Source organism: Kogia breviceps, chromosome 13 (genome assembly GCF_026419965.1).
Source record: "Kogia breviceps isolate mKogBre1 chromosome 13, mKogBre1 haplotype 1, whole genome shotgun sequence".
Classification (NCBI taxonomy): domain Eukaryota; kingdom Metazoa; phylum Chordata; class Mammalia; order Artiodactyla; family Physeteridae; genus Kogia; species Kogia breviceps.
The window spans coordinates 88,294,186-88,310,771 of NC_081322.1; the positions used below are offsets into that span (position 1 = coordinate 88,294,186).

Sequence of the window (16,586 nt, forward strand, 5' to 3'; positions counted from 1 at the left end):
ACAGAAGGCAACCTACCATTATGTGTTCAAGTAGAGAATCTATCGCAACTATGTTATCAAAGTACGTTCTGAAAAAAAGGAAGATAAAACCTGTAAGTGATGTTATTAGAACAAAGAACATGTTAAACTTTGAATACATTTCCCAATTTTGTCTACATCTAAATAAAAAACATAAAGGTATATGTTGTTTGATTTTTGTCCTTTTGTGGAAACAACCAATACTATTATTTTAAAGAGAGAAATGAAAGTTTATTATTGACTTTAGTATAAGGACTCTAATTCCGGAGGCTGCATTAAGCAATTATTTTATCAGTAAGTATTCAAGGTACAGTGAAAGTTTGGAGCATTTAACTAAAACTACGAAGAAATAAAATTGGTTTCATCAAATTTAATATCTCAGAGATAACTTTGATCTAAAATAAAAGTATTTAAATTTGCTAAATCTCATTAATATGCTAAAAATGTAAATTATCAATGAAAAACTCAAAAGTTAAAATGTAGTTTAACTGTACTAAGAAAGCAAGGCAATTCATTTAAGAAGAGATATCAGAATACAAATAATGATAAGGACCTGACAACTTTACACAAGTAAAATATATTTTCATCATTTTGAACTGCAATAAATATTTTGGAGGCATATGGTACATACATTAAAATGTAGACCAGAGAAACAGATGAATCAACAGTCATGTGTTATAGGGACTATATAAAGAAATACTCTTAACATAGACTCGATTGGCAAGGTACTGCTTTCAGTTTAGTTTTGTGAGAATTTAGTAATGTATTCAGGATTAAGATAATTTACAGCAATAAACAATGCCTGTTTTTTTAGAAGAGAAATCATCTGGCTTGAAGCTACTAATATGCTTAGGTACACGATCCACTGAGGAAGGTCCTACAAGGAACAGGGTGAAGCAAATGGGTTTCCCACTGGGGAAGAGATTGAAGGCGTCACCTGAGGGTTTTAACTGGACTTTGGGAGACCTGCGAAGTATTCAAATACGTTAGTACGAGAACGTGCACAGCTTCCCTTCCTAGGCGTTTCTGAAGTAGTAATATCATGTGTCCCAGAGACACTGTTTAATTCCATCTGCAAGAAGATAGTTGGCCTAGGGGATCAGAAGAGCACTCCCTCAGTCCCATACCTCTCTAATTTTATATTCCAAAGCACAGAGCAGCAACTTCAGAATCATCAGTGATGAGGATTACAAACTTGGTGATGAGTTAGCTATGAAGTGTGCCAGGGTGACTGGACATGTGAGCGAGAACACAGTCAGAGTTGTGTCGGAGGCCTTGGAGGCACAGCTACATCACACCTTGAGTTAACCTGTCAGAGGACGGGACCTGAGGTTACCATGTCCTGGGGCGTTTTCGATTTCAACAATTAAGCAGATGGGTCAGAGAGATACGAGATCTTCCCTGTAGCAAGCAAACCCAATATGAACCTGAAATTTAATAAATATCTGTAATTGCTTCCACTGCCAGCCCAAGGGAGTTTTTCTAGGTCAAACTTCAGGGAAATGGAGCATTTTCTGGAGAATGATATCTGAGCTACTATACATGGGATAATTAAAAGGATAATATTAAGAGTCTGTTTTAATGGACTGACATTTGTTGAAAAGGCCAGAGAGGACTCTTTGGGAGAATAATATAAACTAGGACATTTCCTCTCCTTCTACTGCTCTCAGTTTTCTCCCATGCAAATAGAAATATCAATACTTAGTTCATCTCTCTATATAGTCTCTAACACCTTCTAGTGAGTCTGTTTAGAAAATATATACCAACTTGCAAATTAAGATCATCACATATACATCTGCGATCCTTCACTTGTAAAGTGAACGTGGATGAGAATGAAACTCTATGATCCAAAATACGACCAACCATACTTACCAGACCCCTTGCCTAATAAAGATTGGCCTTCTGTTACGGACTGCACTAGACAGTAATCTATCACTGTCAGAGCCTGCACTTAATCTAAACGGTTGATCAATAAGAGCTACCACATCCCTAGAAAGGAGCACTTACTTTGAAACGTCGAGCAGAAAGTCATTCAATTCAGTCTGTTTGGCGAGACCTCTGCATACCTGCCGTACAAAATCATGGCTATTAATTTTAAGGGAGTTCTGCTTAGTTAAGAATAAAAATTCCAGAATACTATTTACCTTATTTATTTAAAAAGGCATAACACAAGCACTACTTCAGTGCTTTTAAAATTGTACTTGGATGCATATCCTACCTACATTCAATACTGTCAGGTCCAGGAAGCCCTTGCTTCTCATACCATTATCCTAAAACATATATACGTGTTCTCCCTATCAGACAGTTCCTCATCAACCTGAGTTTGCTGAAATGGACTTAAAGGAACAAAACGAGCCAAAGTGGAAGGTACGAAATAGAATTCTATTGCTGCCATGTTCCTGGACTTAAAAGTCTACTTATCGGGAAAACTCCATGCAGTTTGCGATCTTTTAAATTAGATCACGTTTTCAAGAGAATCAGGTATCTTAAGTAACAATTAATGAAATTTAAGATTAATGTTTTCATGTCACACTTGGTTTCGTGGATGTTTTAATTTAGAAAATGGAATAATAAAAATATCAGTGTTACTGGCAGGAGGAGGTCTTTCCTGGGCTTTCAGTGAAAACCAAAAACCATGATAGGGAACATAAGTAATTTAACATTATATGTAAATATATAAAAATCATTAATTGGAAAATATTTAAGGCAGGGAGGAAGTAAATATAAGCGAACAGATCAAACATTTTAGAAACAACAGAATACCTAACATCCAAACACAAAGCACTGGGTTACTTGTGAACCTCCATTCCGTCCCCCAGTGCTGCACTCCAAGCACCCTTTTCTCCTAGGAAAAGCCCCTGTGAAAACATCCCAAAGACACACCTGAACCTGATGTATGGCTACTGAAGCCCAGGCAAGATTTGCTGTTGCAACCTAAAAAAAAAAAAAAAAAAAAAAGAGTATGAAGCAAGTTTTTGTCAGTCACATGCAGACATCCCAGAGAAGGACTCTGGCATAAACATATATGAACAATTTTGTAAGATCATTGCAGTTTTGAATATTTCGCCAAATGTGAATAGTCAAATATGTATACAGTTTCTCTTTTATAGTTCCCACTTCTTTATTATTGAGTTTAATGCTCTCTTGTTCCTCCTACTTTGGGTTAAAAAGGAAGATAAATTGATTAAGAGAGCTGTCATCCAATGATTTTAACATGAAATAATTATTTTTCAGTTCAACCAAAATACTATTAAAAAGGCCTCTAATGACCACTTAAAAATGAGGAAGTATTTCCCAGAGCTCACTGACAAGTGCTCAAACTTCTAGCTATTCTATTTCTTTGATTTTTTTCATCCACCTAACAAATATTTATTGGGTGCCTACTAGGTACCAGGCGCCGTTCTAGATGCTGGAGATACAGCATCAACAACAGAACAGCTCACAGCTGCTGCGGGCAGAGAGAAGGGCAAGAAAGAAAATAAAGCCAAGCGCACCACGGTATACTGGCTGGAGACGGGGCTACGGCGGAAAAGAGGCACGACAGAGGGGCAGGAGCCGCTGGCGTCTGTGTGCCGTGTTCAGCGAAGGCTGATCAGAGAGGGAGACCTTAGAGCACATTCCTGAGGAGGCAGCTGGGGCTGTGGGCACAGGACAAGCGCGGCGCGAGCGTCGGGAGCACAGAGGCGCCGGCCGTGCGCAGCAGAGGGCCCAGCACGGCTGCAGGCAGGGAAGGCGCTGGGGCAGCAGCGGACGGGTCATCTCGGTACGTGCCCACGGTGCAGGCCTCGGAGGGGCCCGGGCGCACGCCACGTGTGACAGCTAGATCATGTACTGTTTGGTTTTGGTAGGTCTGAGCCGTTCCGGTTCAGGGAACAGTGAACGGAAGTTATTGTTTCCCAACTGCATCTGATGCTGGAAGTTCTATTCAGGACATATTCTAGGAAGAGGACATTTTTTTTTTTTTTTTTTTTTTTTTTTCCGGTATGCGGGCCTCTCACTGTTGTGGCCTCTCCCGTTGCGGAGCACAGGCTCCGGACGCGCAGGCCTAGCGGCCATGGCTCACGGGCTTAGTTGCTCCGCGGCATGTGGGATCTTCCCGGACCAGGGCACGAACCCGTGTCCCCTGCATCGGCAGGCGGATTCTCAACCACTGCGCCACCAGGGAAGCCCAGGAAGAGGACATTTTTAAGGGGTCAACCAGAACGTGAAATCTCTCCAAAGCCAGCCTACTGCTTCATTTGATTCACAATATGGTATTTTATTTTTATTGTTAAAATGAATCCTCACTAAAGTAACTTACTATAAATTTCCATATCGCTATATTGAGTGAGATTCCTCTCTAAACAACCGCAAAACAAAAAAAATGTTTTAAAAAATCGTTAGTATTAGTATCAACATATTATTAAGCAAATTACGGTTTTAAATATTCCCTCATTCAATATTCACTCCCTTATTAACTGAACAGTATTAATAAGCACCTTCAATGAACTAGGTACAACTAAAAGTCCTCACGGCGGTGTCCAGGCCTCACCTCCTGATGACTCAGACAGAAGGCTTCTTTGCCCCAGTGCCGGTACAGCTCAAGGATGCCGATCAAATCACCGATTGCCGTGACAATTGGCAAACAAAGAACAGACTGGATACGCGTCCCTGATTCCAGTCCGGTACCTCTTGGAAATCGTTCATCCTAAAAAAATAGAAGGGTAAAAGATATAAATTCAGTGACAGTAATGGAATCATCAAGTTATGATTCTATCAGAAAATTCCTTATACTTGTCCTCAGGAATAAGCAGTCCTTTTCAAAGGACAACCAAATGATCGTGGCCACTATAAACATGGCTTAAGAGAATGCTTATCCTTAGCAATGTGGAACTTATACCCAAAGACGGATTTAATGCTTCTTTATCATTGTACAGTGGAATTTAATTAGTGAATGAATATACATAACTTCGTGCAATAATAAAAGTAATTATGATGGTTAACATTTATTTATTCCTCAGCTGGTATGTGCCAGAACTAAGGGATTTACAAGTATAACGTCACAAGTGAAAATTACTCCGAATGTAAATGCTATAGGAAGGAAATTACATGTATAAAATTTTTTCTCTTCTATTTTTAAGTTTAGAATAACACAAAAGCATATGTTAATGAAAGTCATTGTAACTGAACCTCAAAGGCCCATACTGGATATTCAAATCATCCAATAATTACCAATTACCTATCATAAGAAATGAATCGGTTCCTTGACTTAATTTTCTAGCTTAGCAAAATCACTCAAAGGAACACAAGAAACCCAAATGAATTAATATCAAAACATCAATTCTATTTATTCAATTTCTGTGGTCTACAGGAAGATTTTCATGAATAGACTGGTATAAATCTATACTTTGTAATTTACAGATATTTTGAAAGCTTGCATATACATACAATAGAACATTTTCAAATGACAACTTATACAGTATCTACTTTTTACGTTTACATCTTAGAAATGAGATATATTTGGCATATGACATTGTGGAAGTTTAAGGTATACAACATGTTGATACGTTTACGTATTGTAATATGGTTGCCACTGTAGCATTGTTAATACCTCTATCAAGCCACAAAATTATCTTTTCTTTTTTGTGGTAAGAATCATTAAGATCTAGTCTCTTAGCAAGTTTGATGATTATAATACAAATTGTTGTCTATATACCTTATACTGTGAAACATTTATTTTTAGCAGTTTTTCTTTTCTTATTTTTGATAAAGTAACTAGTAACCTGATTTGTTCAAGGCTATACAGATAACTAGTGGCAGAAACAAAATTACTATCTAAATTTTGTGACTCCAATTTAGTACTTTTTCAGAGCAAATTCATGACACCTATATACTTGTTTGTATGCTTGTCAGTTTCAAAGTCGGAGCTCATGCAGTGACATTTCATCACAGTGTGCACATGCACTACGGCAGACTGCTCTGAGGGCTCTGTTTCGGCCTGTTCTCTGTACCCATGGCCTTGGTCAGACCCTCCTACACTCAGTCTGGGCCTCCCATGAGATTTGCTTGGCTAACCTGAGGGCAGTGAATTTGATGTAAGCAGAGGCTTGAAAAGTGACTTGCATGTGTCCACTTCTTCTCTCTGACACCTGCCACCATCATAAGGACATGAGGCTAGCCTTACTGAAGGGGGTGGTGAGACACACACAGAGAACGAAGGCCACCTAAGACTGGCCAGCTCCTAAGTGACGGCCAGTTGATCTCAGACACATAAGCAAGCCTAGTCAAAGACAGCCCAGATCAGCAGAATGGCCCAATCCAGAGACAGTGAGTGGTGGCTGTATGACCCCACTAAAACCTGGGGTGGTTTGTCACACAGCAATAGCTGACTCATTCATATATATCCTGCTAGGATATGAAACATAAAACAGTAATCATCTAGTCTATATGACTATGAGTATACATTTTTATGCTTAACTATACTGGCAAATGTTGAAAGAACAACTACTCAAATCTACATCTTAGGGGTACGTAAGATATAATTCTTGGAGTACAAAGAATTAGTTTACATACAAATGCATTTATTGATCTGTATCTTGCTTTAAAGCTATTATAAAATGGCTTAAATTGTAACATCAAGAGTATATGTTATCTTTCTTAATTAAATACTTCAGGTTACGAACGTCACAAAGGGTAAAAAGCCACTTACCCCAAGGATGTCTTCTACTAGCAACGTTTTTCTGGACTTGGCCACGTAGGCAGAGGTGGTGGTGCCCTGGGCAATGGGCCCAGCAGGGGTGAGCCTGGGTTTTCCTTCCTTGATTCCAGGTGGGGTAAACACACAAAGGCTCTAGGAAGAAGAAAGGAATATGTTTTATAGACTTAGGAAAGTCTTTGGCCCAGGACGAAAAGATTACTTAACAATCGCGAGAAATCTGTGAGCCAAGGAAAAGTAGAGACATAAGATGAGGAAAGGTGCTTTGCAATGACCAAACTGAGAATCTGGGGTGAAATTCTCTTCCATGTGTCCCATGCACACAACACACAGGCTACATACAGGACTCACACAAACGTCTAGGTGCAGAAAATCTCTTAAAATAGCCTCCGATAGCCTCCGATTTTCATCCACAGAAAATAATAAAATGAAAAAAAAATGTAAGCTGTCCTTGGGCTCAAGAAACTATCACACAAGAAACAGACCCACTGCACCCCACCGCCCTACAGACTTGCCACGTGGCTCTGTAACTACAGGTCAACGTGATTTGGTTATATGTTTTCCTTTTCATTAAAAATCTTTCTCAGAACATTATTTCTATTTTTAATACTCAACGACTCCATTCCTGAAACTGACCTGCCCATAAAATTACAGATTCAGAATACTTTTGGTAAAAATCTTTGCTCTTCTCTGCAGACACACACCAAAAAAAAAAAAAGAAAGAAAAGAAAAAAAGAAAGGACAAAGCTGGGTGTATCTTTCCATCTCCGAAGACTAGGTGGGAGGGTAACATTTGAAACTATTTTAAAAGAAATGTTTTTTAAAATATGATCAGTTATTTTGACTAAACCAAATTATATTTTAAAATAAATTTCTACTAAATAAGAATTGCTCATCAAAACAAGTCATCTGGGCATGGGAAGCAATATTTTGACATAACTGTATTATGATTATCTACTCAATTTGAAAAACATTGAAGTTCTGGTAAATTCTCCCAACACTATACTTTTATCTTAAATTGGAGTGCTGTGACTTAAGGATGATGCCCTTTTGAAGCAGTGAGTAGTAGGCAATGCTCTGAAGCTAAAGGTGTTCCATGCTTGCTAGCACTGAGCTAGGTCTAGGTGAGGAAAATGAGTTGGATATGGTTATTACTTTTTAGATAACGTGGTTTTCAGGCTTTGTAATGTCGAAGAGCCCTTTCTTCAATACAATCACAAGACAGTGAACCCTATGAACTTGAGCTACTTCAATCAGTGGGAGCAGAGAGGAGGAAAACAGCTTTGGCTCACCCCATCTGCTTTAAGTAAGTCACCATTGTCTAAAGATTACAAGTTAAGTTCAAAATATTTTTATTCATTAATATATCTACATTACTTAGGATTGTGTTTAAGCAGTAATTTGCTGTTATGCCTGTGAAAAATGTTTTGTGAATGCTTCTTTTAAAAAGGATTAAGCTTAAAATGTTTAAATATAAGTTACACACTTTAAAAAGATTTTTACAATTCAACTACACGAAAGATGATAAGTGACAAATGCACTTTACTTTTAAAGAGGCTAGAAATAAGTCACTATTTTTATAGTTACTATAATGCACCAATATACATATGACATAAACAAAGTAAGACTTTCATTAGATTTAGTATCTATGTGGCAATACAATTCAGTTTGTCACCCCTTCTTAAGATTGAGAGAAGAGTAGAGAAATGATCCAAGAACAGGAAGAGAGATGATTGCAAGGAAAAAATGTTAAAGGACATGGTATATTTAGCCTGAATAAAAGTCAGAATTGACAATGATTTTTCCAAACTATGAGAAAGTTAATCGTAAGAAGGATGCTCAGTAATGTTTCTTTACTCAACCAGAGTCAGAACAGCAGGAAATGAACTTAAATTGACCTGAATCGTTTAGATAAGTCTTAAAGAACTTCCCATGACAGCAATAGAAAGTAAACTCTAAAGCAAGCTCCAAACAGAAGGTTTGGATTTCTTTTTTTAATAGCTGTTGACTTTATTTGTTTGTTGTTTGAAGATATACAACAGACATCTCTTTTGGATGACTTTGCCATATGCCCTTTAAGGCTGGATTTAATAGTCTCTTCATAATATCTTCATAATAATATCTTCATTTAGCTTCATAATATGACAAAATAGCTTACACATACACATTCCTAGGTTATTAGGCCATTTATTTAATATAAAACATTTATTGCCTCTGTGTAGGCTTTCTATATGATGCACAAGAAACAGACAAGCAAATACTGCACCTTGGGTACATGGAAAGCTATTTTACGTACTAGATTTGCTGAAAATAAATGATTTAGAAACCTTTTAATTACTTGATTGAATGTGGAAAACTCCTTGTAGAAAATAGTTATCAAAAAATAAATAATTCTGGGCTTCCCTGGTGGCACAGTGGTTGAGGGTCCACCTGCCGATGCAGGGGACGCGGGTTCGTGCCCCGGTCCGGGAGGATCCCACGTGCCGCGGAGCGGCTGGGCCCGTGAGCCGTGGCCGCTGAGCCTGCGCGTCCGGAGCCTGTGCTCCGCAACGGGAGAGGCCACAGCAGTGACAGGCCTGCGTACCGCAAAAAAAAAAAAAAAAAAAAAAAAAGAAAAGAAAAAAAAAGAAAAAAAGAAAAAATAAATAATTCTTTACAGTGGGAACTTTATACTTGTTTTACTAATTAGGTCATGATTTTTGTTCATACTTACCAAATAGAAATGTTTACAAATGAGAGCTGAGGGCAAGTGCTAACAAAATTTTGAATAAGTTGTCATATGAAGGGCAAAAGCTCAGATAGGAAGGGAAAATGAGGGCCAACCTAGACAGACACCTGTTTTTTGATGTTTTTACAGCTTCAATTTCTCTCCTCTGTGCACTTAGTAGTTTCCTACTCTTTTTGGGTGGCAATTTTTTTTTTTAACTCCATACGATTCACCTGTGCAACAGCTCCGTCCATGACCTCCATTTCTGATTACAGATCAATCACTGGTTTGCATTGTGTGTTCTGCAATAGCATATTCTGTATGATCTTTGTAGTGGAACAGGCTGACAGGCAGCTATTACTGCAAACAGACAATGTCGATAACGAACCTCCAAATTAGAGGCTAAATTTTACATGTATTCAGGAATGGAGAAAAGTTTATTAAATATACCTTTATTTACTGCACAGAAATAATCGAACAGCTAGTTGTGTATCGAATAGTCTTATTTTTCCCACTGGCTGAACTGACACTTTCATCATATACTAAATCCCCACGTACACTTGGGTCTGCTTCTGAACTCTCAATTCTGTACCACTTGGTTTATTTTCCTAGCACACTATTTTAATTACCGTAAGTTTATAGTACATGTTGTGATCTGGCAAGGCGAGTCTTGCTTGGGTTCTTCATGTTTCAAAATAATCGTAATTTATAAGACATATTTTGCATTTTTCATTGGTGAAGGGCCTGCATTAATGCATTAACAACTGATGGGTGTAAGTAAGTTCTAAAGAAACTTAAAAATGAAGTAAGGGCTTTATTTTTCAAAATCAATCATGATGAATTTTTAAAGACATATTTTAAAAAAATTTTAATACAATGCTTAAAGGTTACGTTCCATTTAAAGTTTTTAAAAAATATTGGCTATATTTCCCATATTGCACAATACATCCTCGGAAGCCTATCTGGGATGTTCAGAGTAATAAGATGAAGAAGATTATACTCACTATTTATTTTCATAGGTGAATGAATGAAAACTTTCATCAAACATCACTACATAACATTTTAAACGTATTAAGACTATTATGCATACATTTACAATCTATAACATCCAGCGTTGAAATGAGTTTCTAAAATTAATTTCTGCTTTAACGTTGTATGAATCTATGAAAACTTTTATTAACACAAACATTTTTTAGAGGCTAGAGATGAAAACTACACGAAAACTAAAAACAAGGAGAAGGTTCAAAGTTTCAAACCTCAACCACCTCTACCCTTTCCAGAGAAGAGCGTCACTGCATTCCGGGTGTGCACCTGCCCACTGATGCTCTGCGCCTTCATTCCCACCTGACAGCTCTGCAGGTGGCGTGACTGTTGTTAGGCCTTTCCCCTCCCAACACCAGCAGGGAGACTGGCCAAAGGGCTAGAAATCAGTCCAGAGGCAAGGCCATGCAGTAGTAGGGGATGAATTAGCTCTTTCAGCATTTCAAAGAAACTCACTATGAACTGTCCAGTATTTTTGTGATAACAGTACATTTTCATAAGTATTTCTAAGGTTAAATAATTTGAACTAGAGAAGATTGGTAACGATGGTCATAATGAATAAGTTGGCTCAATGAAGGAATAAAAAGCATTCAAATTAGCTTAAAAAATCAAATTTTGAGAAATAGATTTGGTGGGAAAAGAACCATAGAATAGACTATCACACAATTATTTCTTAAAAACCAGGATTTTTTTGATGAATTGGGAAACTGATTCATTGACATCAAGTAAAGAGAGAAGTCTACTTCACTTGGTAAACAGTTGCTCTCATCTTTCTTTCCATGAACAATTCAAAGATCACTTGATTCATGAAACTTCACTTTCATGTTAAGGCTTCAACTCACAACCAGTTAAATTTTGGAAACACTTTTTAAGAAGAAAAACATTATTTAGGCTTACCATTAAGTTATTTTTCTTATAGACACTAGATGGCTCTGGAGAGTCGATGAATGTAGATCCGGGCAGAGGGCGTGAGCCAGGAACCCCACGTCCACTGGGCCTTGAACCACATGCCTAACTTTTTTAGCCTAATTCTTAGAACTAAACCTACTAAAGTCATTGTGCATTGAAGAAAGTCACACAGTTACTCTAAACTACTGGCTGTAAACTGGTCTCCAAGCTAATACACAAAAGCTATCTATGAACTTACTTTATGAATTATAAAGTTTGACGTATAATTAGAGATCACTAGGTTTCCAGCTTTCACAAACCACAATTACAGGCAACACAAGAAAAACTATAGGAATGACATTATAAAAAATGTTACATAGTAAGTGGAGTATGTGACTAGGTATGAAAGAGAAAACATGTAGAAACATTAAAAGGTGAATTAAGCAAAATCTTAATCATGGAAAAATCAGTTTTGCCCAACAAACGTTTCAAGAGCACACGCTGTGTATGTTACGCGTCAGACACTGGTCTTGGTCAGAACACAAAAGGCTTCCTTTCCCAGCTCCAGATCTCTCACAAATCGCTTCTTCCTTTACTGTCCCTTCTTGTCTATTAAGGGAGAGGCCCCCTAAGCCCTGCTCCACCAGAGGGCTCATCAGCCAAGCTCTTTTCAGCGCCACCAACCCCAGCATCCCTGCCAGCCCCATCAAATGCAGGATCCCAGAGACCTTGGCTCCTCTCTGTCCGCACGTAAGGTCCTGTGCTGTGATTAACTGTGGATTTCTTGACTTCTCCTACTGGTTGTACATTCTTTGAGGACAGGAATGATTTTTATTTATCTTTGTATGCTCAGCAATTCAGCACAGTTTTTGGTACACGGCAGGTGTCTGAAATGGTTTGTTAAATGACATGCATGATGTAACATTTAACCAATGGAGGTTAAATTCAGACTTAGAAAGTTTAAGACTCTTGTCAAAGTCCCAAAGTGGTGAATTGGAACTCACACAATCCAACTCCAGAATCAAAATTCTTTGGAAAGCTGCTAACTGGGAAACTTGCCTTCTCTTCCCAAGCTCTGAGACAGTGTAGACAGCACAGGAATTCTCTCTTCCTGAAGGGCTGTCCCCAGTGGAGGGTGAGCACAGAAGTACAGGAAACGATTCTGGTTCATCAATGGGCCCCACGGCTAGCAACTGCCTGAACAAGGCTGGTGCTCAAAAAACAGTGTTAGGGCTTCCCTGGTGGCGCACGGGTTGCGAGTCCGCCTGCCGATGCAGGGGACACGGGTTCGTGCCCCGGTCCAGGAGGATCCCACATGTCGCGGAGCGGCTGGGCCCGTGAGCCGTGGCCGCTGAGCCTGCGCGTCCGGAGCCTGTGCCCCGCAACGGGAGAGGCCACAGCAGCGAGAGGCCCGCGTACCACAAAAAAAGAACAAAACAAACAAAAAAACAGTGTTAAATAAATGTCCTACCAGCTTTTTAAAAAACATTATTTCAACACTGCTTTCAATTTCTTCCATTTACTGGTCTATTCGTTTTCTATCATCATTTGCATTAAATGGAGCAATTTATATTTTCCTCAAAAACTGTCCATTTTATCTAGATTTTCACATTTATTAATATAAGTATCCTCTCATAATGTCATCTTCACTCTATTGTTTTATTATATTTTAAATTATCTTCAAAATGATTGTGATAATCATATTTTATGTTTTATTTTTAGTGCTTTAATACCACTTGGGTTGTTTTCTATCATCTCCTAAACTTTCTATGTTTTCTTTAAATTTTTCCTCTCTGGTAATATGAATGTGGGTTTTAAATTCTACTAGGATAACTTTTGATGTATTTAAATATTATTTAAATTATATTTCTCAATGCATTAATTTCAGAAATTAAATTTTTTCTACTGATTCTCATTTACAAAAAAAGAAATTAATACTTTTATAAGTAAAAGAATGTTATAGTCCCTGCCATGTCTTTCTTAATCCTTGGTATTTATTGATATAGACTAAAAATTTTATCTCAGTCCATTTGGGTTGCATTATTATAATTTTGTCACTAAAGTATATATATTTTGTTTTGAAAGTGAGTTATTAAGAAACACTTTCTGACTATGATTCAAAATCCAGAGACAATTTTTAGAAGCATTGATAAATATCTATAATATGCTACCTTTCACGTACAAAGGAAGAAATATAATATACATGTACCTGCTCATTGTTCAAAAAACTGTTTTATTTTATTTAATATGGTTAGCTTACATTTTAGAAGTATGTCAACCTCTGTTGCAAGCAATATGGCAATTAGATAATTGGACACTCCTGAAAAAAACAATTTTAAAATTATTTAAAAGCTGGATAAAGTATGTTTCACAAATATTTTATAATGCATGCTGGGCTGAGAAGAATGGAGGAATCCACAGAAATCTAAAAGGAAGTAGAAAAAGGAACCCTGAGTGCTTAGCAAATCCCAAACTGTTTTGTTCTTGAGAGCATCAAGTAAAGCCTAGATATAGAGTTGACACTTGAACAACATGGGTTTGAACTGTGTGGATCCATTCATTTATTTCAATAAATGCCGCGGTAGTACTACACATCTGCGGCTGATTGAGTCAGCAGATGTGGACCCGTGGATACTGAGGGCCGACTGTAAAGTTATATGTGGATTTTCAACTGCCTGGATGGGGCCAGGACCCGCAAAGGGCTATGGGCTCATCTTAGTTTGAAGGGCGAATACACTTACAGCTGCAAGGGGATTACAAGGAAACCAGACTATCTTGGATTTATTGCTGGAGGGAAAATAAAAATCTCCTCTCTCAACTAGATAATTTAATTTAAATAGTCCTGAATTGATACTGCCTTAGGTGATTGACAAAAACAAATATATATCCAATCTCTAGAAATATAACAGGAAAGGAACCTCAACAGCCTCAAGAATATCCATTTAAAAGGGCCAAAGGAATATGATTTATGGTTAATAAATAAAAGACATGAGCATATAAGTCACCATTGATGAAAGGCAGATGAAACAAAAGAAACTAATTTCAGAAAGAATACGAAACGATACAGGAGAGGCAGAGTTAGTCATATTTCAAGAAATAAAAGATAAACTTGAAAATATGTCCAGGGAACAACAAAAAAAAATGAAGGGGTGAGACAAATCAAAAAACCACCAAAATGTAACTAATTATTGTCAATATACGGAGAGAGAATATTTATCAACCTGAATTCTCCATCCAGCAAAAATATCTTTCAAGAAAGCAGTGAAAGGGCTTCCCTGGTGGCGCAGTGGTTGGGAGTCCGCCTGCCGATGCGGGGGACACGGGTTCGTGCCCCGGTCCGGGAAGATCCCGCGTGCCGCGGAGCGGCTAAGCCCGTGAGCCATGGCCGCTGCGCCTGCGCGTCCGGAGCCTGTGCTCCGCAACGGGAGAGGCCACAACGGCGAGAGGCCCGCGTACCGCAAAAAAAAAAAAAAAAAAAAAAAAAAAAGAAAGCAGTGAAAGAAAGATATAGTCAGACACACAAAAACGAGAGAGTTTCACATCAGCAGATTCTCACTCAGGGAGGCTCTCCGAGACAGAAAAAAACTGATGCCAAATGTCTGACCTGATATATAAGAAGAAATGGAGAGCAAAGAAACTGGTAATTATGTAGATACATCTAAAGAAACACCTCAGTGAACTTCAGACTTCAGACAGTATGTCTTCTTCCTATCCAGAGAAATCACTCGGTTCAGGAAGTAACAAGGGCCTCACTACCTCTGTGGAATATGCATAAAAGGAAAAATACAGCGAACCGAACACGGTCATTATCCCCTAAAATTATCCTCCCAGGGAGACAAGGTCTCTGCCTTCGCGAGGCTTATATTCTAGTGAGAAAGCCAGATAAGCAAATAATCGAATGTACTGACAGGTTCAGCTAAATTCCATGAAGGAGAAGTATATGACATTAAGAAAGCGTAGCAGGGCTTCCCTGGTGGCGCAGCGGTTGGGAGTCCGCCTGCCGATGCGGGGGACGCGGGTTCGTGCCCCGGTCCGGGAGGATCCCACGTGCCGCGGAGCAGCTGGGCCCGTGAGCCGTGGCCGCTGAGCCTGCGCGTCCGGAGCCTGTGCTCCGCAACGGGAGAGGCCACGGCAGTGGGAGGCCCGCGTACCGCAAAAAAAAAAAAAAAAAAAAAAAAAAAAATAGCAGAGTGGAATCTGACTTAGGAAGGTCAATGTACTCTGCTGCTCCTAGGGTTATACTGTTACACAGGATACACTTGGCCCCTGAGATGTGGGAGAGAAAGGAGGAATGACCCTAGAGAGAACCACAGAGTATATTAACTGACCTGAGGGGTTTAGAATAAAGAGCCAACTAAAGCCTGAAAAGACATGGTATCCCCCCTTCAATTAAGCTACAAAAGGGAATGATAAGTAAAAGTGAAAGAATTAGAATTGATATAGAGAGAATTACATTTTGGATTTTATGGATACAAAAGCGTTTTCTAAATCATAATCACGCAGAAGTATGCAAACAATGACGTGGAAAGTATGGCCAAGTGATGAACAGCATGGGGTTTGGGAATCGAAATCCAGGCTCCAAGAGTCAAGCACCGTTGGAGGTGCCCACAGTGCAGACCCTCGAGTCGCCCGCCGCCCTTCGACCTCTGCAAACAAGGTCTCCCCATCCCCCCCTTCTCCTTCACGTGGGGCGCAAGAGGGCCAACCCACCGTGGCAGCCCTGGTTGAGGGTTCATATCATTTCTTTTCAGCTAGAATGCTGAGTCCACGATCCAGGTTTCAGTAGAGACTCTGATTGGCCCCCGTTTGGGTCACAAACAGCTGTGATTGAAGGTCAAGGGTCACATGAAACAAACACGGCTGCCATGGCCAACCCCTGTGGGTTGTCTGGAGATGTCGGGGAAGGAGTAATGAGATGTGGACTATCACAGTTACGTGATAATAAACATACCAGAAATCATAAAAATTATGGCAAATTATATAATAATTTTCTGAAAGGAAGTCTTGATTTTTAAATAAAAATCTCCAATTTTAGAAACAAATTTTTGGAATGACGAGGAAAGAGATCGATTTGTTATTTTAGTAGCTTAGCCATTCTAAAATACTACCAGTATGTAAAACATAAGTATTTACAAGTAGGAGTAATATCTGAATAATTCAATTTATTAAACCCTCTTGTTGACTGTTTATGTGAACGGCCCTAGGAGAGTTGCTAGGTGAATGCAGAAACGAATAAGG

General features: G+C 38.8%; 1 protein-coding gene across 6 annotated transcripts in view; it reads right to left on the reverse strand.

The window, feature by feature from the left end:
• PDE10A (phosphodiesterase 10A) overlaps window positions 1–16,586 on the reverse strand; it is a 566,819-nt gene that overhangs the window by 62,353 nt on the left and 487,880 nt on the right. For all 6 annotated transcript variants that reach the window (XM_067011128.1, XM_067011129.1, XM_067011132.1 and 3 more), the window contains 5 exons: window positions 6,707–6,847; window positions 4,550–4,705; window positions 2,902–2,952; window positions 2,026–2,084; window positions 17–68 (listed from right to left, as the gene is read on the reverse strand). In XM_067011128.1, coding sequence (XP_066867229.1) covers window positions 17–68; window positions 2,026–2,084; window positions 2,902–2,952; window positions 4,550–4,705; window positions 6,707–6,847 — 459 coding nt within the window. The remainder of the gene's footprint in view (window positions 1–16; window positions 69–2,025; window positions 2,085–2,901; window positions 2,953–4,549; window positions 4,706–6,706; window positions 6,848–16,586) is intronic.